Here is a 22,726-nt window from a genome sequence, read left to right on the forward strand (position 1 = left end):
TGTGGGTGGCTGGCATAGAAGTAAGCTTACATCTCCTGCCTTTTGAGGATTAGAGTCAAAGAAGTATTGAATAAGGTCCCTATGGTTAGTTAAGGAGCCACAATTTCCACTGTTAGAGATCTGTTTTCTTTTTTGTTGTTTTTGAGATGGGGTCTCCCTGTGTTGCCTTGGCTGGTCTCAAACTCCTGGCTTCAAGCACTCCTCCTGCCTCAGCCTCCCGAGTTGCTGGGCGTACAGGCATGGGCCACCATGCCCAGCTATATCTGTTTTCAAATATTGTTTTAAAAATTTCCAATATAGCTTTTGGGGAAGATTTCCAGTATCCCTTCTCTTTTTCATAACCAACTTAATTAAGCATTTTTGGTTTTGGTAATGCAGGTGGATCATTCTAGGGGTTGACAAACATTTTCTAAAGGGCCAGGTAGTAAATGTTTTAGGTCCTGTGGGCCACGCAATTTCTGTTACAACCATTCAGCTCTACCATTGTAGTATGAAAGCAGCCATGGACAACATGTATGTGAATGGGTGTGGCCTGTGTTCCCATAGAACTTTCCTTATGGACATTGAAACTTGAATTTTATATAGTTTTTACATATTACAAAGTATTATGGTTCTTTTGAATATATCAAGTCAAAAGAATTTTTTCCAACCATTTAAAAATGTAAAAAGAAACATTCTTAACTCATCATGCTGTAAAAATACATTTGCTGGGCTGGAATTGACCTGCGGGCCAGAGTTTTGAAACCCCTGATCTATTCTATTGTCTGTAGAATCAAATCCAGAGGTTTATTTGCTTTTAGAAGAGTCTGTGCCATGAACAGAATTATGATTACATATTTTTATTCCTCTTAAAAGCATAGCTCAAACCTACCTTGATTAGTATCTATTCTACTTCTAGGCATAGATTCCTTTAAATATCTTTGTTGGTGCATCTTGGTCATATTAAACCCAGGCTGAAGGAGTTGGTGTGTCCACTCTTGGTCTCACAATGTGTCTTTCATGCCAAGTGCCAGTAGGTGGCTGCCGACCCAAGGGGGCTGGGCTCCGAGTAGCTCTTTTTCTGGCCAGCCTCTCATTTTCTACTTGTTTGTCCCAGGTCAGTTACTACTTTCCCTTGAAGACCTTATGGAGGTCATTTTTTGCGGCCTTGGTGGCGGCCTTTACACTGCGATCCATCAATCCCTTTGGGAATAGCCGCCTTGTTCTCTTTTACGTGGAATATCACACGCCCTGGTACATGGCTGAACTCTTCCCCTTCATCCTGCTTGGAGTCTTCGGAGGCTTGTGGGGAACCCTCTTCATCCGCTGCAACATTGCCTGGTGCAGAAGGCGCAAGACCACCAGGCTGGGGAAGTACCCGGTGCTGGAGGTCATCGCGGTGACCGCCATTACCGCCATCATCGCCTACCCCAATCCCTACACGCGCCAGAGCACCAGCGAGCTCATTTCCGAGCTGTTCAATGACTGTGGGGCCCTTGAGTCCTCCCAGCTCTGTGACTACATCAACGACCCCAACATGACCCGGCCTGTGGATGACATTCCAGACCGGCCAGCCGGAGTTGGGGTTTACACAGCCATGTGGCAGCTGGCCTTGGCACTGATCTTCAAAATCGTTGTTACCATATTTACCTTTGGCATGAAGGTAAGTGAAAGGGAAGGAAGATGGGGTCGGGACCCATGTCCTTCTGGGCACAGCACCTACTATCCAAAATAAAATTGTGATGGGAAAAAAAGGAGAACTGACCTTTCTTGGATGTTCTCATGTGCTGGGCACTTGGCATTCTTTTAGCTAACAGGAAACAACTCTTTTAATAAACAGTAAGCTTATGAAATAGAGGTTGATCAGACCCACAGCCCATGGGAGACAGAGCTGGCATCAACCCCACTTCGTAGCCACAGGTTTGCCTTCTGGCTGGGTGAAGCCGGGTGGTGGAAACAGCCCAGGTTTGGCCCAGTTTGGATCTGTAACGTGTGCTGAGCATCTCCTGTACCTTAGGCACTGTGCTAAGTCTGAGGGATTTAGAATCCAAGAGAGAATCCTACCCTTCAAGAGCTTTCTTTTATGGAAACTGGCGTTAAGTTATTTGCTTTTTTAAAAAAGTTGAGGTAAAATTCACAAAACATAAAATTGAGCATTTTAAAGTGTACAGTTCAGTGGCATTACCTACAATTATAATGTTGTGTAGCCAGTACCTCTATCTAGTGTCAGAACTTTCTCATCCCCCCAAAAAGGAGATCATTCCCCATGAGCAGTCACTTGCCTTCTCCCCAACCCCAGCCCCTAAGAACCACTAATCTGCTCTGTTTCTATGGATTTGCCCATTTTGGATACTTCACATAAATAGAATCATGTAATGTGTGGCCTTTTGGGACTTGCTTGTATTCATAGCACAATGTTTTCAGTGTTCATCCACATTGTAGCATGTGTGAGTACTTCATTTTCATGACTCAATAGTATGTCATTCTGTGGCTGTCTCCCACTTTGTTTACCCACTCATCCTTTGATGACATTTGGGTTATTTCTACCTTTTGGCTATTATTAATAGTGCTAGTATTGATTACTTCCAAAAACTTTAGAGTATATCATTCATGGAGACATGTGTACAGCTCAATGAATTTGAGCAAAACACACACGCTTGTGTAACCAGCACCCAGGACCAGAAGCAGAACATTGCCCACCCCCAGAGCCCCCTGTTGTGTTCCATTCCTGTTACTTTGGTGTGATATTTCTATTAATTTCCTCTTTTAAGAAAGTCTAAGAAATGGTGCACCTGAGTGTGTAGTGGCCAAACACAAACCTGAATTTGTGCCTCAAGAACAAGATGTGTGGACTTACGAAACAGTTCACTGTCTCTGACCCATCATCTCCTAGCAGAGGGATTTATTCTTGTGTCCAAGGAAGATGCTAGTAGCATCTTTTGGTGCTTACTGAGGAAAGTCTACTTTGGAGTTACAGGGGTTTAAATGACTGTGGAATGAGGAGAAACTCAGAAAGAAACAATGTCCTAAGGAATGTTCTAAACTCTAGAAATCACACGCGAGGATGTAAATTTAACTAGAATTAGGCTAAAGGTCTACTGCCACCCTCAGATGGGTGACCAGGTGGGCAGGGGTAAGGGAAGCTGCTCAGCATCAGTGGCCACAGGTAATTTCAGTGAACAAGGGCCTCGGGCGTGTTCTACAGCACACGCATCGTCACTAGATAAACAAAAATGTATTTTCATTCAGCAAAGTAGAAAACACGCTACTACCAAGATCTTTTAGTTTGCATTGTCTATTTCTTTGCTTCCCCTACCCTGGCTTGAAAATATTTCTTGGGAAATGCACTTTGTTAGGAAGAGGGAATTGCCTCCCTCGTCTCTCTCTGATAGGTGTTCCGCCCCCACCTACTACAGAGGGCAGGGAGCCCTTGAAGAGCTTTCTGCAAGATCCAGGGCAGCTGCGGTGACACATTCAGCTTCTTTATTTTACCTGGGAGCAGTCTCAGGTCCTTCTTTTCCATTTCATGCTGTGGCTTGACATTTAATTTTAAAAGCCAGTCTGAATGACACGGCAAGGGGAGAGAGAAAGTGGTGTCTCAAGTGACAGATACTCACTTTGAATGTGATTTGCAGTGGGGCTTATCATTCTTTAATCCACAGCAGGCAGACGGGCCAGCTTTTGAAGGAGAGGGAATGAAACTGTAAAATTGCATTCTCTCCAACTTGCAGTATATACAACTGACTAAGCAGGTCAGATCACTTGTCCTACCTTTTCCCAGCTGACCTATTTTGCAGAGTTGTGCCCATCCTTTGAAGACCGATGCAAAATGCAAGCTTGTCGAGGGGGACTGTGCTTCCCGGGGCTTGTGAAGCAGGAACCTGGCCTCCGTCCCTCACACTGCTTTTCTCTGTGTGCCTCAAGATCCCGTCAGGCCTCTTCATCCCCAGCATGGCCGTGGGAGCGATGGCGGGCAGGATGGTGGGAATCGGCGTGGAGCAGCTGGCTTACCATCACCACGACTGGATCATCTTCAGGAACTGGTGCAGACCTGGGGCAGACTGTGTCACGCCAGGACTCTATGCCATGGTGGGAGCCGCAGCCTGCCTAGGTATGACCACAGGTGGGGCCAGGGAGGCGGTGGGGGATGCTGATCTGGCTCAGAGGACTGGGAAGAAGGAACTTGAATTTGAACATTTGCATTACTCAGGATAGGCTAGGTTGCACTGCTGCTGTAACAAGTAGACCCCTAAATCTCAGTGGCTTAACACACCAAGGCTTATAGCCTGTTTTTTCTCTCTGTCTTTCTCTCTTTCTCTCTCTCTCTATATATAATATATGTAATTATTAAGTATGAAATGTCCTATTTCCTTAAGTACCAAGTTTGACAGTTATGTCTGACATTTCCCTTTGACACTTCTTATTTTGTTTTTATTGTGAAGGTACATCCTCATTATTTCAGATGCACAGTTTGGCTTGTGATTATCTTTCAAAAAATTTTTTTAGAGCCATTTTTGTGAAACCATGAATAAGTCAAAAATTTGTGTTATTTTTAAATATGAGTTCCATCTTAGAACTAAAGATGTGCAGACAGCCCAAAATATCAATGAAGTGTTTGGGAAGGATGTGGCTAATGAATGCACAGTATGTTGATCATTTGAGAAGTTCTGTTCAGGTGATTTTAATCTTGAAAATGAGCCATGTGGGTGACCTGAGACCAAGGTGGATAATGATGAGCTGAAAGCTGTAGTGGAAGCGAATCCATCTCAACCTACGTGTGAATTAGCAGCAAGGTTTGACATTACTATTCCAGCAATATTGGATCATTTAAAACAAATCAGCAAGGTAAAGAAGCTGGATAGATGGGTACCTCATGAATTAAACAAGCGTCACAAGAGAAATTGTCTTGAAGTTTGCCTTTCTTTGCTGCCATGACATAAAGGCAAACCATTCCTACACCATAGTGTTACATATGATGAAAAATGGACAATCACAAGCATTTGGCACAATGGCTGGATAAAGAGGAAGTGCTGAAACATAGTCCAAAACTGAACATTCATCAAAAAAAGCTAATGATGTCTGTGTGGTGGTCCAGCGCTGGTGTTATCCACTACAGCTTCATGAAACCTGGTCAGTCGATTACAGTGTATGTCTCCTGCAACCAATTGGATGCTTGTGATTAAGCAGCCAAGATTGGTCAATAGAGACAGGCTAATCCTCTTGCAAGACAATACTCGACCACATAAGACAATACTCGACCACATGTCACGCAAACAATGCTGCTCAAACTACAGAAGCTGGACTTAAAAAGTCTCTGTCATCCACCGTATTCACCAGACCTTGCACCAACTGACTACCACTTCTTCCAGGCTTTGGATCACTTCTTGCAAGGAAAAATATTCAATTCTCAACAAGCTGTGGAGAATGCCTTTCATGATTTCATCACCACTCACTCTCCAGGCTTCTGTTAAGATGGCAAAATTGTATTGACAGTTTAGGCACATACTTTGATTAATTGTACTTCTTGTTGTTTGAGATATAATAAACTAAACTTTTGATTTGCAATTGGACATTTCACATTTAATGACATATATATAGAGAGAGGTGCTCCTGGACTTACAGTGGGGTTACAGCATGATAAATCCATTGTAAGTTGAAAATATACAAAGTAAAAAATGCATCGAATACATCTAACCTACCAAACACCATAACTTAGCCCAGCCTACCTTAAATGTGCTTGCAATACTTACATTAGCCTATAGTTGGGCACAATCACCTAACACAAAGCCTATTTTATATTACAGTATTGAATATTTCATGTCATCTGTCAAATACTGTACTGAAAGTAAAAACCAGAATGGTTGTATGGGTGCTTGAAGTAAGGTTTCTACTGAATGTGTATGGCTTTTGCACCATCGTAAAGTCCAAAAATTGTAGGTTGAACCGTTGTAAGTCAGGGGCTGTCTGTAAATAAAGAACATGGATTAGCAGAAGGCTCTTCTCCACCCATTCAGGGACACAAAGGTGGGTCCCTCTCCTGTCTATAGTTCTAAGCATCACTATAATTTTCCAGAGTGTAGGGTTTTGGGAAAGCGCCATGCTTGCTTATTCAGAAGCCTGCAGAACCCACGTAGGATCTACTTGCCAAAAAGCAAGGCGTGTGGCCTGGGGGAATAGACAGCCCAAGTGCCTCACTGGAGCAGAGCCCCCAGTCACATGCGACTTACAGCTCCCTCACTCAAAGCCGCATTTAGCAGAGCCTGGCCACAGTTCCAGAGGCCCAGCTCGGTCAGCATGTGGGAACATCTCCTTGGAACCAACGTGAGGAGAATTTACAGCCCGCCTGTCAGTGTCCTTAAATCCTGCCCTCCTGAGGGGCGGGGGTTGTGTTTCAGAATCCCACTGCTCTCTTCCTTTGCAGGTGGAGTTACCAGGATGACGGTGTCATTGGTGGTCATCATGTTTGAATTAACGGGTGGTCTGGAGTACATTGTGCCCCTGATGGCGGCGGCCGTGACCAGCAAGTGGGTGGCGGATGCCTTTGGGAAAGAAGGTATCTACGAGGCCCACATCCACTTAAACGGGTACCCATTTCTCGACGTGAAGGACGAGTTCACGCACCGCACGCTGGCCACCGACGTCATGCGGCCCCGGCGGGGAGAGCCGCCGCTGTCGGTGCTCACCCAGGACAGCATGACAGTTGAGGACGTAGAGACGCTCATCAAGGAGACTGACTACAACGGCTTCCCCGTGGTGGTCTCCAGAGACTCCGAGCGCCTCATCGGGTTTGCGCAGAGGAGGGAGCTCATCCTTGCGATAAGTGAGTAAAGAGTGGGGTGCTCAGGCTTTCCTAAGAGTCGAGTGGCAGCCTTTGTACCCCTGAAATCACCCAAGAGGTTCACGAGAATGTACATCAAGCTTTAATGTATCTGTGCCGGGTCTGGTTAAAGTGCAGGTTCTGGTTGATCAGGCCTGGACTGGGACCTGAGACCCTGCGTTTCTCACGAGCTCCCCATGTGTGCTGGTGCCGCTAGTCCCCAAGTCACACCAAGGGACAGGGTTTAACCAAGTCTTGGAGTAGACATTGTTGGCTGGAAAGTGACTGCATATTTGCAAGCAGCCGCCTGGGCCCCACTCCCTCTAGGACAGTGGTCCCCAACCCTTTTGGTACCAGGGACCATTTTCGTGGAAGGTAATTTTTCTACACACTGAGGGTGGAGGGGTTGGTTTTGGGATGGTTCAGGCACATTGCATTTATTGTGCATGTTATTTCTATTATTATTACATTGTAATATATAATGAAATAATTATACAACTCACCGTAGATTGGGGACTCCTGACCTAGGAAGTGAGCTGCTGCCACTGCCTATTTAGGGAATTATTATACGAAGCTAAGAAGGGAGAGACGGTGTGAGACCCTGGAGTTGCCTGGGCTCAGAGTTGCCGATCTCAGAGAGACTTTCAGGCAGACTAACCAACTGGCCGAGATTGCCAGGCTCTGCCCAGACAATCCCTTGCCACCGTGCAGGTCTTTTGCTTCACTTTCTGACATCATGTCTGATTCTGCCAGTTAGAGGCCCGTGTGGGTGAATGAGAAGTCATCACTAGAAGTCAGTAGCAGGTGATGACTTCCTTCCTTGTGTCTGAACTACAGCTAGCTGCATGGGGACAGCTGTTGAGTTGCAGGAGGAGAGAAGGAAATGCTACCCAGGTGGGAGATCCTAAAGACAGGTGGCTCAGAGAAGCAAGCCTGCGGGTCCCATCAGCCTAGGGATGGCTGCCCTGCCTTGAAGGGTAGCAGCGGGAGGTAGGAGGATTCCAAAGACAGAGGGGCTGAGGGCCAGAGGCCTGGGTGTGAGTCTCGAGAGCCCCAGGCAAGGAGGAGCAGTGATCCTCAGGGGGTGAGATCCCGCTGGACCTCAAGATGCAGCAGGGGCAGGGACTGGCAGAGCCCATCCTCTGGCACATGGCAGACGCAAATGCCACCCCGCTCTGCATCCTTGTTCCGCGATCCTCACGACATCCCAGCATCCAGTGGCAGACCAGGGCCTATGGCATGGCTCGTGCATGCATGTGATGATTTTGCTATACATTCCATCTTCCAGAGTATTCATGAAGCTTGTCAGTGGGACCTTCCCCAGTCTGATTGTGGAATGCCCCACATGAACACATCTTCAGCAGACAACTGCTTGCTTCTTCCTGCTCTTTGTTTCTCATTTTTAAGGCACCTTCCTTCAATTTCTAAAACCTCTTGCCAATGTTAAATAGCTTTCAAAATATCTTTAAAGTATCTTGATCAAAGGCTTTATAAGTTTAGATAAGCTATGTTCTCCAATTTTAGCTTGACACTTATTTTTACCTCCTCCAAAGCAAAATTGATTTAATATTTTAGACACCATAGCAAGTTTGTGTTCAAGTGTTTAGTGATACTTCTTTTTATTGTAGGGCCTGTTGCTTAACAGGTAGGTGCCTTTAGGTGTAATTATTGCCTTAATAAATAGTGAGTTTTTTTAAGTTGTTTAAGTAGGGTTAGGTTTGTTTTAAAATAGTGTAATCAGCAGCCTTTAAAAAATTTATTCAATCCCTAGAGTCTTTTAAGCAAAGGTTGAAATTTAAAAACTAAAGGAATAAATGTCACAGAATCCATTATCTATTGTATAGCTCCAGGCACACCTGCTAAGAGCTTACTAATTTTGCTGAAACCCATTACTGTAATCAAGTGGGAAGCAGTAATTGTCATCAACTGGTTAGAGAAGAAATTGAAGCTTGCCAGCCGAGCACTCTCCCAGAAGCTATGTTTGGAATGTCTGAAGAGGCACCACACAGTGTAAATAATACCCATATACTTTCAATCAGACCGACAATAGTATAGAAGCTGCTATTTATGTGGTTTGTAGAAAGGCAAGGAGTGTTTTGCTCTGAGGAATCAAAAAAGCTGTTTTCCTGGTCTGTGGAAATAGAAGGGTCCTTGTACTCTGGTGGAGAAATTCATGACTTGCATGTGAGGAATTTTATGCCATTTTATGAATATAGAAAAATGACAGCATTTAGCTAGAAACTATCCCATGCCAATTTCACTTTTTAAGGGAACTAGAAGCAAAGATTATAAATAGAGCCAAGATAGTGTGGATAAGAAAAGAATGGTAAGTGAGGTAAATAAAGATTTTTCATACACATCATGTTTAAAATTGCAGCAACTGCTCACATGAAGCTGAAAATGTTTTATTTTCAATCCATCTCTGGAATGTCAAAACATAGCCATTGTCTTCGTTAAAGAGCCCCACCTAGGCAGTGCGGCCCTCTTAGCTATCACAGATAGCACGTGGGGTTCTTGGTTCCCAGTGAATGGGCGTTCACCTACCTTGCTCTTTGCAAATGTGAGGGTCCTTCTGTACTCAGCAGGGCCCAGGCTCTTGTTTTAAGTTCTGCAGTCAAGCCAGTAGAGGTTCAGAGAGGACTCAGTGGAGAGCTGCAGAGATGATTAAAGGAAGGCAAGTTAGAGTTTCAGGGAAGAGTTAAGGGAACTCACAGGTGGTTTTTTGTCTGGCGGATGACTTAATAATGATTCTCCAGCATGTGGAAGATGCTTACTTGCAGAAAGGGATCTACAACCAAGACTGAACATGAAGAAAAGTGTCAGTTCTGTCAGATGAGCTATTTAGGGACTAAGAAGTTTCTGCCTGGGAGGGCTGTTAATTACTGGACTAGGTCATGGAGAACAGTGGTGTCATCTGTTTTATTCTGCTGGGGATGTTAAAATATATGTAAATATATATGCAGAGGGACTTCCCCATGCTTTAGTAGACAATAACTTGTCATAAAATAGTCTGCTCTTTCTTCTATATAGTCTTTACTTTTTAATTATATTATCTTTGTATTAACCACTATTATGATTGCTTCCAACTTTCCATTTTAACTTTTCTCGTTTACTACATCTGTCTTACAGAAGCATTTTTAGTTAACAGGATAATGGAGTATTACCTCCATAAAGACACAATTACTCTAAAGTAGGAATTCTCAACCTCAGCACTGTTAACATTTTGGGCTGGAGCATTCTTTGTGGTGAGGCTGTCCTGTACACTATAGGGTGTTGAGCAGCATCCCTTTGTCCCACCCACTAGATGTCAGGAGCACTTGCCCTTCCCTACTGGGACAACCAAAATGTCTCCAGACATTGCCAAATGCCCCCCCAAGGGTGGGGGCAGAATTGCTCCCAGTTGAGAACCATTGCTCTAAAGCTACTCAGTAGCTTATAGGATATGTGATGATTTCCAATCTTTTAAAATGTCTTGGCCTATCATAGTTTGTGAAATTCCTCTTACCAACACTTTATTAATTATCATCTCTGTATTTGGCATTATGAATGTATGACTGCTAGGAAGTGAAATGTCAAGTTGAATAACCTTAGCAGGTGCTCACAAAATCTACATTATTTTTCAGCAGCTGTGGCCACGGAGACCAGTTATAGTAGAATATATGACAAACCTCCTATATTAAAGACAGTTTTAAAAACAGTTTAACTACTTGTAAAACATTTAAAAGTGAAGTTTATTACATTTTTTTAAAGTAAAAGTAATACACACTCATAGAATATTGGGGAAATCAGAAGCAAAAGGAAAAATAAAAAAAGCACCCACATTCTCATCAACATAGAAGGCCATGGTTAATATTTAGTGCATTTCCTTTTTGTCTTTTAAAAAGGTAGATTTGGGGCTGTATTGTTTTGGTTTCTTTTCCAACACAGGCTTCCAAGTGTTCCTGCAGTCTGTGAGTCTGTTCTTTCACAGTACTGGCTCATTCCATGGGTGAGGAGTTATTTGGTTTATTCTTTCATACAACAAGTATTTCTTCAGCATTTACCATGTACTGGTGCCATCCTAGGAGCTGGGAGCCCAGGGATGACAGTATACTATCTCTGCCCTCTGTGAACTTACCTGCAGTAGTTTTGTTGCAGGCATTTTAGTGACTGATGAAGATTTCTGGTCCAAACTGGGAATAGATGGTTCACCCTAGTAGAGAGTTGCAAATAGCTTTCTTGCTGGTTCATCTTCCATTCATCAGCTTTTGGCTTGTACATAGCACCTCCACTTCCAAAGTTTAAAGCCTTAATGTATGTCTTTGCAGTAAGAGTTCTAAAGTGGCCTAGCAGAGCCCCTCTGAAGAGAGCAGCAGTTGCCAGGAGCAACAACTCAGATCTGTAGCTCTAATCTCAGCTGATGGCTATGGTTCTTGCTTGGCAGTGAATAGCTCATGGGGCCTTCTGTCCTAATGCCTAAGTGAAATAGGCTCTCTGTTCTACATGGCAGACAGAACCAGATATGCTGACATTTAGTAGACCTACTCATTCATTCATTCATTCATGTGTGTATTTGCAAATATCTGTTTTGTGTCTGTTGGGTGCTAGGCATTGTCCAGGCAGTGGGAATGCACTGGTGAGCAAGAGTTCATTGAGCTAGTGGTGGTTAGAATCAGGGCTAACCTAACCAGTAGGTTGGGGGGGGCGGTACAAGCTTGTTATTTATTTAGCAAGTGGATTGATGGTTTACTAAGTTGTATTTGGTTTTATAAGGGTTTCAGCAAATCCATGTGTTCAGTTCTTGATTAGAGTTTGAGATGATCCCATCTTGACATGCAATCTGATTGTTGAAATGAATGGAAATCCTATTACATGGGACTTTAAGAGAATTAATCGGTCTATGAAAATGAGCAAATAAGTATGTGTTGACTGTTGCCTCCCTGCCTTAGTGCTCAAGGACAGAACCATCTTGGTTTAGAAGTGTACAGTGTGTATCATGCAGAATCCACATTTGAAAACATGATGTGCATCAGTGTCGTCTGGTATTTGTGGTTGAATCATATCCCATTTGATGTAAGTGGATTTAACCTGACCCATACAATGTGCACATTTGCCCAGCAGGCCCTCCGTTCCTCTCTTAAACAGAGACCCTTTTTCAGACTCAGCCTGACCCCAAATGCCACCAGTTTTCCATTAGAGGACTCTATTGCACTTAACGGCCTTAGAGGCGGCGGTTAGAATTTTATTTTTGAAAGAACGATATAGGTGAATAGTAGTCTTTGAGAAGGCAAGAAATGTATTATAGAAACCAGGATCCATTTTAAGGCAAGCTTTGCTGTACATTTTTCCTAACCTTTTCCCATGAACCAAAAGAAAGATTAAAATTCCAACAGAAGGAAAATCGCCTTGGAGAAATATCTTGAGACCGATGGATTTATTTCACGTGTGACTTAAAATAGCCTGGGTTTCTAGCACTGTGCTAAGCTGTATTTCTAATGAGTTCCTGTTACCCTACTTTTTTCAGCTTTCTTTCACACGGCCTTTTCGACAGACAGAAATAGGCTAATTGCTACCATAACAGTTTTACTATCTTTCTTTGAGACATCCACAAAATGGCCCATTTTTAAGGCGGGAGATCCTGGGAGTGGGGGTGCAGCTTTTCTGGGGTTGTTTCTTCACTCTCGAGGATCATATTCGGAATCAAGCTGCATTTCTGGGCTGTGAGCCGGGGCTGGTCGTATTGGTTTCTTCTTCCTCTCAGGATTCATAATACCATTCGGGCCAGTTAGAAGTTAGTTTGTAAAAAGAAAAACAATGGATTAGGGTCACTGAGCAGCTAAGTGGGTTTCTTGTCACGTCAGACTCCAGCCTGTGATGAGGTGATGAGGTGAAAGAGTGTTAGGAGGCCCTGGGCTGCTTGGGTGCTCTGGAGTCCGGGTGAAGCAGGGAGGGGCCCCAAAGGACCATCTTGCTCAGGCCCATCTTGCAAGACTTAGCAACACATGATCTTGCCACAGCAGGGGGACTCTTGCACGGCATTAGCTGAAGACAGATGCCAATTTCACAGATGTTCGGCTGAAGCCCCTCATTAAGAATGTGTGGTTTGTCCTCTGAACCCCTCTTCTGTGGGATTCTAGATGCTGTGTGGGGGGTTGGGAGGGAGTTGCTCAGCAAGGGACTTTGTGTGGCTCATTGTTCCTGCTCACCCTGTTCTAGAGAACGCCAGACAGAGGCAGGAGGGCATCGTGAGCAATTCCATCATGTACTTCACGGAGGAGCCCCCCGAGCTGCCGGCCAACAGCCCGCACCCCCTGAAGCTCCGGCGCATCCTGAACCTCAGCCCTTTCACGGTGACAGACCACACCCCCATGGAGACGGTGGTGGACATCTTCCGGAAGCTGGGGCTCCGGCAGTGCCTGGTGACGCGGAGCGGGTGAGTAGCTGGGCAGTGTGGCTAGAATGTGTCCTGTGGCGACTCTGGGGAGAAAAAGACAAAGAAGACACGGTCTTAGCCTTTGAGGAGCTTGAGGTCTGCTGGGCGGACCAATCCTTGACAAATGATGTCAGTAAGTTGTGGTGAATGTGTCGAGAAGGAATATACAGGAAGCTTTGGACCAAAAGCATGGCAGCGGTGCAGCCTGGGAAAGGGGAGAGGCTTCCATGCTGGACTGCTGTCTGGGCCGGGACACTTGAGTCAAAAGGGGGCCAGAGAAAGGCTTGGCATTTCTTTCCTCCATCCAGATGGTACTTGGCTCAGGGAGAAGATACAGCCAGTCTTCCTATAACATGCTACATGCATTCCTCAAAATCACAGCACTGTACAAAAATGAGCAATGCAAACCACAGGACTTCTGGGAAAAATAGGATTAAGTGCACAACACTCAAAAACTTCCTCAGTGTTACATTTCAAAAAGAGATGGGACCCTAATAAGAATGGTAGTGCCATTTTACACATGCTAAATGGTTAAGAAATACATGAACACAGCCGGGCGCGGTGGCTCACGCCTGTAATCCTAGCTCTCTGGGAGGCTGAGGCGGGTGGATTGCTCGAGGTCGGGAGTTCGAAACCAGCCTGAGCAAGAGCGAGACCCCGTCTCTACTATAAATAGAAAGAAACTAATTGGCCAACTAATATATATAAAAAAAATTAGCCGGGCATGGTGGCGAATGCCTGTAGTCCCAGCTACTTGGGAGGCTGAGGCAGTAGGATCGCTTGAGCCCAGGAGTTTGAGGTTGCTGTGAGCTAGGCTGACGCCATGGCACTCACTCTAGCCTAGGCAACAAAGCGAGACTCTGTCTCAAAAAAAAAAAAAAAAAAAAAAAAAAAAAAGAAATACATGAACACAACAATAAATATATCACTTTATCTTGAAAAGGCCCAAGGTTGGCTGTGGAGTGGGCATGAGCAGAGCTGCAGTATGGGAGTTACGGGGAAGGGCTGGAAGGAGGGTTATCTGAAAACGGAGGGGAAGTTGTCACTGCAGGTGTAGACGGATGTGGCTGCTCACACACGTGTGAACGGAGGGAGCTCGTGGATGTTTGGGGGTGTGCATGTGTCCATTTTGTGTATTCCAATGCCACTGGGTTCTCCTGGGTGCAGTTTTCTGCATTCACCTAGAGTTTCTTATGGATAAAATGCATAAGCAAAGGTGAAACTCATGTTTAGTTCATAATGTTCCTTAATATAGCAATCTTTTTGAAACAACTTTATGTTTTCTAAACAAACACTATTGGAGAACTGAGAGACTTTTTTTCTTTTGAAGCAGAGTCTCGCTCTGTTGCCCCGGCTAGAGTGCAGTGGTGTCATCATAGCTCACTGCAACCTCAAACTCCTGGGCTCAAGTGATCCTCCTGCCTCAGCCTCCTGAGTAGCTGCGACTACAGGCGCATGCATGCACAGCACACCCAGCTAATTTTTTCTATTTTTAGTACAGACAGGGTCTTGCTCTTGCTCAGGCTGATCTTGAACTCCTGACTTAAGTGATCCTCCCGCCTTGGCCTCCTAGAGTATTAGGATTATAGGCATGAGCCACCGCACCCAGCCGAAAACTGAGAGATTTGATGACCCCACGGTATTGTCTGTACTGCCACTATATTCCTTATGCTTTGTGTTATCATAAACTAAGAAACCAGCAATGCAATGATCAAGGGTCTACGACAGCACCAGCGTGCAGGTCCCTGAAGGCCATTCTTTGGGCTCTGAGGCATGTCCCAAGTTCCACAACCTCAGAAGCTCGGGTATTGGCTCAGTCAGGGTACCCTGGAACCTAGAGTTATCTGCTCATGTTTTTCTTTATGTGTTGGGGGTAGGAGATGGGGAATGGGTTTTGGGAACATTGATAACCCATACAGTTTAGGCCTTTATAGACTCCAGAGGCTTAACTATCTAACATCGTTCACATTTCTAGAGCCAGCAGCCAGCACACTATAGTTAAACCAGTGGTTTTCTTTTTTTTTTTTTTTTTTTTTTTTTGAGACAGAGTCTCACTTTGTTGCCCAGGCTTAAGTGCCATGGTGTCAGCCTAGCTCACAGCAACCTCAAACTCCTGGGCTCAAGCAATCCTTCTGCCTCAGTCTCCCAAGTAGCTGGGACTACAGGCATGCGCCACCATGCCCGGTTATTTTTTTCTATATATATATTAGTTGGCCAATTAATTTCGTTCTATTTATAGTAGAGACAGGGTCTCGCTCTTGCTCAGGCTGGTTTCGAACTCCTGACCTCGAGCAATCCGCCCGCCTCAGCCTCCCAGAGAGCTAGGATTACAGGCGTGAGCCACCGCGCCCGGCTAAACCAGTGGTTTTCAATCAGGGTGGTTTCACTTCCCAGAGACATTGGGCAATGTCTGGAGACAATTTTATGTGTCATAACTGGAGAGTGGGTGCTCCTGGCATCTAGTTGGCAGAGGCCAGGATGCTGCTAAACGTCCTGCATGCATAGGACAGTCCCCATCATAAAACATCAGGCCCAGAATGTCACTAGTGCTGCAGTTGAGTGGCCCCAAACTAGATGTCCATGTATAGCTAAATGAACAATCCTGTTCATTCAGCTTTCTCCTTGCTATCCTGGTAACATGAGCACAGGGGTATGAGGCCTGCAAGGCACTATATTTGCACATTTACCCAGAGAGTATCTGGCTGGCAGGACCAGTGTCCTCCTTAGCTCTGACTGCAGCCAGAGCAATATCTCGCACACTGGAGGTGCAACCAGTAGGGAACAAATAAATGAGTCCTTGTGTTTGAGGCTAGAGGTCATTTCTGCTGGTGACTTTTAAAGGCGCTCAAATCGCTTCTCAGACTTGAGGATGCATCAAAATGTCCCGAAGGATTAAACCTCCAGGTTAAATCCAGATTTCTGGGCCCACCACAGAGCTGCTGATTCCTGAGGTCAGAGGTGAGGCCCAAGAACGTGCATTTCTAACAAGCTCCCAGGTGATGCTGCTGCTGCTGGTCTGGGGACCCCACTTTGGGAACCACTGAAGTCGATTTATACATTTGAGTTTCCCGTGCTTGCCGTAAATACCACTGTGATCGCCTGTGCCATCTCATGTGTATAGCAGTTTCTCCTTTCCTTTAAAACAACAACCCAGTGTCAGTTATCATTGGAATTTCCAGTTCAGGCAGGAAATTCTGCCCTTAACGCCCGCTCACACCTCACAGAGCCCCATGAGATCTTCTTGTGAAGATCTGGGTGCTGAAACTGGCTCTGAATGTTCTTCGAGAAAGCAAAATCGCACTTTCTCGCTCTGCATCTTTTAAACAAACACAGATGCTGGTACGTTAGTGCTGGCAAGGGAGCCTCGTTCGCGGGGCCTTTCATCTCCTTGGGCTTTTTGCCAGGGCAGGCGCGTCTCTGGCCAACTTGCTGTTTTCATGTCTTCTCTCGCCATGTGCCTTTCCCACTCGAGGTGGCCTAGAGCCTGAGCTCGTCCCGATGACCTGGATCATCTGCAGGATTTCTCGGGGCCTGGGGTCCAGGATAATCGTAAACCTAGACCAGGAACCAGAGAATTCTTTGTCCCCAGAATGCTGGAGTCTAGGAAGCCTCCAGTGGCTAAGAGTGAATTTGGGTGAGATTTTCCCTATGAAGGTTCTAGAAAGGAAAAGTGAGTCGGAGAAATGGTGTCAGATTTTCCCCAAGTCCTGCTAGGTGGTCCGCAGGGGCCTGGGCTGAGTAGCTTTCTCAGAAGAGCCCAGTTGCTCGAATCTGAATTATGTTCCTGGTCATTGATCTGGCTGTTTATAATTCAATGGATTCACTTGAACTGGTACCCAGAGGGGCTGGAGGTTTAAACATTTGATTTAAATCAAATAGGACATTTCATGCCACTAACGAAGCCTGCTGGATTTGATGTTGCCTCCTTCTGGGTTGATGTTCGGCTTTCTTCTTTTGCGATAATTACTGTTGCAGGCCAGGCCACAATTTATGCATGAACCCAAGGCAGCTCCTGAATTCATATTTCCCCAGTGCCGGGGTAACCAACTTAACTTTTAGATATTACAGTCACAGAGCTTTTGGAGCAGATTTTCAGAACTGCAAATGCCTGATCTTTTGATACTGTCTCCAGGGTGAAGATAAGGAAACAAAACCCAGGCTTTATAGATATGGGAGGGGTGTGTGTGTGTGTGTTTCAGTAGTGTTCTCATCACTTTGCAAACACTAACAAGTCTTATTTTTTTCAAAGTGACATGAGTTTAACCAACATCTTACGGAGCATCTATTTTGACTGAGAACTAGAGAAGGTTCCAAACATGTTTTTAAAAAAGCCAAGGAGCTTGTCATCTACTAAGAAACGTGGACGTAATCCAATTTAAGTGGTGTTACCCAAGGCGGGCGCTCTAGAGGGGAACATCCTGAGCTAGGCTTTCTGGTGGAAAGTAAATGTCAGAGGGCGAAAGAGAGGTTTAAGCTGAGGGACTGTCCGCTCATTGGCAGCAGCAGAGCCCTTCCCCGCCTGAGACGAGCACACCTTGCGGCGCTCTGCCCGTGTGCACAGAACTGCTCAGACCTGCTTTGATTTCTCTTCTGATCATGGCTTTCTTAGTGGCATTTAAAAGGTATAAGCTGCCGGCCTTATCATTATTCCTTTTTTACTTGAAAGGTCGGTTGAAATCTCAACACTTGCACATGCTCATTTCTTTAAACGTCCTTCTGCTGTTCCCCTGCCCTTCATGTTGTTGTGATACTTTCTGAGAGTGAAGTCACTTTCGTTCCTGTCACCAGGTTCTTAGCCTCTGGATGGTGAGTGGAACTTTATATAGCATATAGGGCACTATCTTTATTCTGTCTATCCTCTATCTAGCTAGCTATCTATTTTTGTGTTTTTTTGAGACAGAGTCGCACTCTGTTGCCCAGGCTAGATAGAGTGCTGTGGTGTCAGCCTAGCTCACAGCAACCTCAAACTCCTGGGCTCAAGCTATCCTTCTGCCTCAGCCTCCCGAGTAGCTGGGACTGCAGGTGTGCACCACCATGCCTGGCTAATTTGTGTGTGTGTGTGTGTGTCTAGAAAGATTTATTTTGTGCAGGGAGGGGGAAGCTCAGTCCTTGGTGGCTGCTTTCCTCGTGGCTGCCAGGACATTGCTCAGCTCCTCCCGCTTCCTCTTAGCGCTCATAAGGGGCGAAGCCACACACCTCCTGGATCATGTCCAGCATGAACTTGGTGTGTTTGGTGAGGTGCCCGCGGTGGCAGCTGTGCCTCGGCTTGCTCACGTTCTTGGTTACCTTATGGCCCTTGTTGAGGCCCATGGCTATCGGGTAGCGCAAAGCCATGGCTGCTGACAGCTGGAATCCCCGATGGCGGCCACGCCGGAAGGGCTGGCCTTGCGCGGAACCCTGGGATATCTACCTAATTTTTTTTCTATATATTTTTAGTTGGCTGATTAATTTCTTTCTATTTTTAGTAGAGATGGGGTCTTACTCTTGCTCAGGCTGGTTTCAAACTCCTGATCTTGAGTGATCCTCCTGCCTCGGCCTCCCAGAGTGCTAGGATTACAGGTGTGAGCCACCACGCCCGGCCCTATCTAGCTATCTATTTATCTTACAGCTTTATTGAAATAATTCACATACTGTAAATTCACCCTTTAAAAATGTACAATTTAGTGGGTTTTGGTGGAAAACGATTTGTGCATCCATTACCAAACTTTTAAAACATTTTCATCACCCCAGAAAGAGACCCTGCGCCCCTTAGCTATTACCTCCTGTTGCACAGCCTCTGGTAGCCATTAGTGTACTCTGTCTCTGCGGGCTTGCCTGTTCCCGACCTTTCGTGTAAATGCAGTCACGCACTGTGTGGCCTTTTGGGTCTGGCTTCTTTTGCTGAGCAGCACGTTTTCAAGTTTCCATGTTGAAAATATGTCGGTTCTTCATTCCTTTTTATGGCTGAATAATCTGTGTTGTCTAGATAGACCACGTTTTGCTTGTCAGCTCATTAGCAGATGGACCTTTGGCTTCTCTTTATTTTTCAAATGCGGATATGCGACCTGAGGAGGCCAAACACTGCTCCGGGCTGAAGGAAGTGGGCAGCAGAGCCAGGCCCATCTGGGCTGCTTCCAGGTCTCCTGTTTCCTGAGATGCAGTCAGCTGCCAGGCACCGGGGCAGAGTGGTGTGGAGAGAGTGCCATCAAGGGCCTTTGGTGGACACCCTGCCAGCCGACCCTGGCCCCCAAGGACTCAGTACCCTCCACACTGCAGCCGCTGGGGCCAACAGCCATGAAGAGTGGGTCTGGGGGTGATGGAGGTTATGCAGCAGTGTTTTTAATTTACAGGTTCCTGGAATGTCTGCACTTTGCAATACCTGCTCAATAAAATACTGAGGATGGGGCCACGTACTGGGATTTCTGTGCTCCACGCCGATAGTGTGTTGTTCACCCACAGAGGTTTACTCTTGTTTGAAAGTTCCAGCCAGGACTGACAGTGAAAGGAGGGGTGCCAGATATTAACTGGAACCAGTTTGTGCCAGTTATGACTTTTGGGGAGCTCAGTGGAGTTCTAGAAGTCACGTGAGGGTAGCAGTGACATCCTGGGGTGTCCAGCTCAGTGGCTGTGAACCAACTGGCATAGAAATATTTCAGTACTTTTTAATCTGGGCAGTGGTTCTCAACCAGGGACAATTTTGCCCGCAGTCCACAGGCGACATTTGACATTGTCTGGAGACATTTTGGTTGTTGCAGTAGGGCATGGGGATGCTGCTGGCATCTAGTGGGTGGAGGCTGGAATGCCGCTCTGTGTTCTGCAATGCACAGAGCAGCCCACCCACAACAAAGAATTATCCAGCCCCAATGTCACTAGTGCCAAGGTGGAACAAAATAAGAGGCCCCGCCCTGTAACGAAGCTACCTCTCCATGCTATCACTGCTTCCTTGCAATTAATTAGAATCATCAGAGCTGGAACAAAATCCCTCTGACCTTGGGAGGAAACCTCTTTTCCTTACGGGGCTTCTAAGCCCCCAGCATGCCTCAGGTCCGCAGGCCTGGGCTGCCCTTCGCGGCAGCCATGTGTGGCTGCCAAGGCCAAAGGGCAACTCTAACGAGACAGGGCCTCGCTGAAGCTTCTGCAGCCGTAGAAGCATGGTGATTCGGCCAAGTGTTGGGTAATAGTGCCCTTGAGAACATTTTTCTCTCTAGTTGATTGAATGTGATGGGTCCTTGTTATGACAGTTGCCCCCCAAGCAACTAAGACAAATCGGGATGGAAAGAAGCATTTCTAGGATCTGCCAGCTGGACCCAGCCACTTTCCTGCGTGGGCCCTGATTCCATCTGCCATGTTCATACTTGCAGACGGGCTTCCCAGGGAAACCGAGTGTCTCACTGCAAAGAAGAGTGATATCATGTCTCCTTTAGGTGTGTCTTGCTGTCTTGATCGTACCAATGTGTGGGGAACAAACTAGGTTTATTTCAATCAGTTCTATACATCTTACTATATGTTTTCGAATTTCGCATGGTGTACAAAGTGAGGCATGCAGAGGGCTGGTTTTACTGCAACTGTGCAATGCAGAGGGAGCGTGAGGATTATTATGGACTGAGTGACCCCCACTCCCAAATTCCTGTGTTGAAGCCCTAACCCCCAAGGTCACTGTGTTTGGAGATAGGGCCTTTAAAGAGATAATAAGGGTAAAGGAGGATGTAAGGGCAGGCCCCTAATCCAATAGGACTGGTGTCCTTACATGAAGAGGAAGAGACAGCAGGGGTGTGTGCACACCGAGAAATGGCCACATGAGGACACTGTGAGAAGGCACCTTGATCTGGGACTTCCAGCCTCCAGAACTGTGAGGAAGTAAGTGTCTATGGTTTAAACTACCCAGCCTGGGGTACTTTGTTATGGCAGTCCAGCAGACTGACACAAGGATGCAGACTCTGCCTGGTAGGGTTAGTGGAACAGCATCTTGTTTTTATGGGGCATCTTCAATTTTACTGCATTTTGATAAGTTTTATTATAGAAATATACTTAAAGTAATGCATGGGCATGGTTAAAGTCAAGTGGGCCTAAGAGCTTGAGTGAACACCAGTAATTCCTGGCTCTGTCCCTTTTCATTAGCTCTCTTCTCCCTTCAGGCAACCACTTTTTTCTCCTTAAGTTTTTTTTTTTTAATAGCCTGTAATTTTTTAGAACAGTTTTAGGTTTATAGAAGAATTGAGCAAAACGTACAAAGAGTTCCCATATATCCCCTCCTCCCCTACAGTCCCTCTGTCACTGCCATCTTAGTGTGTCATACTTATTGCAATTGATGAACTGATATTGATACATGATTATAAGCTAAAGTCCACAGTTTACATTAGAATACACTCTTGCTGTTGTATATTTCTGTGGACTTGGACCAATGCATAGTGTCAGGTGTCCACCATTACAGTATCACACAGAGTAGTTCCACTGCCCTAAAAATCCCCTATGCTCTGCCTATTCATCCCTCCCTTTTTCCCCACCAACCCCTGGCAACCACTAATTGTTTTACTCTTTCCATGGTTTTACCTTTTCCAGAATCTCACATATATGTAGTTGGAATGGTTCAGTACTGGCTTTTTTCACTTAGCAATACACATTTAAGGTTCCTCCATGTCTTTTTGTGACTTGCTAGCTCATTTGTTTTAATCACTGAAGAATATTCCATTGTCTGGATGTTCCATGGTTTATTTGTCCATTTACCTATTGAAGGGCGTGTTGATTGTTTACAAGTTTTGGCAGTTGTGAATGAGGTGTACATCTTCTAAGAATAAGGACATTCTTTTACGTAACCACCAGCCCCTAATTACATAAAATTAACAATAACCCAATATGTCATTCAGTATCCAGTTTCTATTCAAATTTCAACCCAGAATTCCAGCAAGATTCATGAATTGTGTTGAGTTGATTTGCCTCTTTGATCTTTTGTGTAGGCCGGTTCCCTGCCTTTTTTGGTTTATTTTTTATGACATAGATTTTTTTTGAAGAGTCCAGACCAGTAGTCTTGCATTTGTGATCTGTTCAGTTGCTCCCTCATGATTCTATTAATATCTCGTTTAAGTAATTTTTGGCAGCATTCCAACATAGGAGATACTACAGCATCAGCTTTTCTGACTCTGTTGATGGTAAGCCCCATCACCTGGATGAGATGGTGATAGCCAGATCCCTCCATCATAAAGGGACATTTTTCTCTTTGTGCATAATCTGTATAGCAGTACTTTGAGACTACGAATTTTCTGTATTCCAGCAGCTGTTTACTCAATAGTTAGGGTATCCATTGATAATTATTGGTTAAACTAATTATTACATTGGAGGTTGCAAAACGTTGATTGTCTAATTCTATCTTTCTTTCCATGTTTATTATTTCCTTCCCATTTAAAAAATTTTCACTATAGGCCAGGCACAGTGGCTCCTATCTGTAATCCCAGCAGCTTGGGAGGCCGAGGCTAGAGGATCACATGAGGCCAGGAATTCAAGACCAGCCTGAGCAACAGAGTGAGACCCTGTCATGACCAAAA

The 22,726-nt window shown here is 45.3% G+C and overlaps 1 protein-coding gene across 5 annotated transcripts in view; it reads left to right on the top strand.

Annotated features, from left to right (window-relative positions):
- CLCN4 (chloride voltage-gated channel 4) overlaps positions 1-22,726 on the top strand; it is a 79,355-nt gene that overhangs the window by 51,537 nt on the left and 5,092 nt on the right. For all 5 annotated transcript variants that reach the window (XM_075999158.1, XM_012784850.3, XM_012784849.3 and 2 more), the window contains 4 exons: positions 1,097-1,642; positions 3,904-4,090; positions 6,401-6,799; positions 12,992-13,208. In XM_075999158.1, the coding sequence (XP_075855273.1) occupies positions 1,097-1,642; positions 3,904-4,090; positions 6,401-6,799; positions 12,992-13,208 (1,349 nt within the window). The remainder of the gene's footprint in view (positions 1-1,096; positions 1,643-3,903; positions 4,091-6,400; positions 6,800-12,991; positions 13,209-22,726) is intronic.

This window comes from Microcebus murinus, chromosome X, assembly GCF_040939455.1.
Source record: "Microcebus murinus isolate Inina chromosome X, M.murinus_Inina_mat1.0, whole genome shotgun sequence".
NCBI classification, from domain to species: Eukaryota; Metazoa; Chordata; class Mammalia; order Primates; family Cheirogaleidae; genus Microcebus; species Microcebus murinus.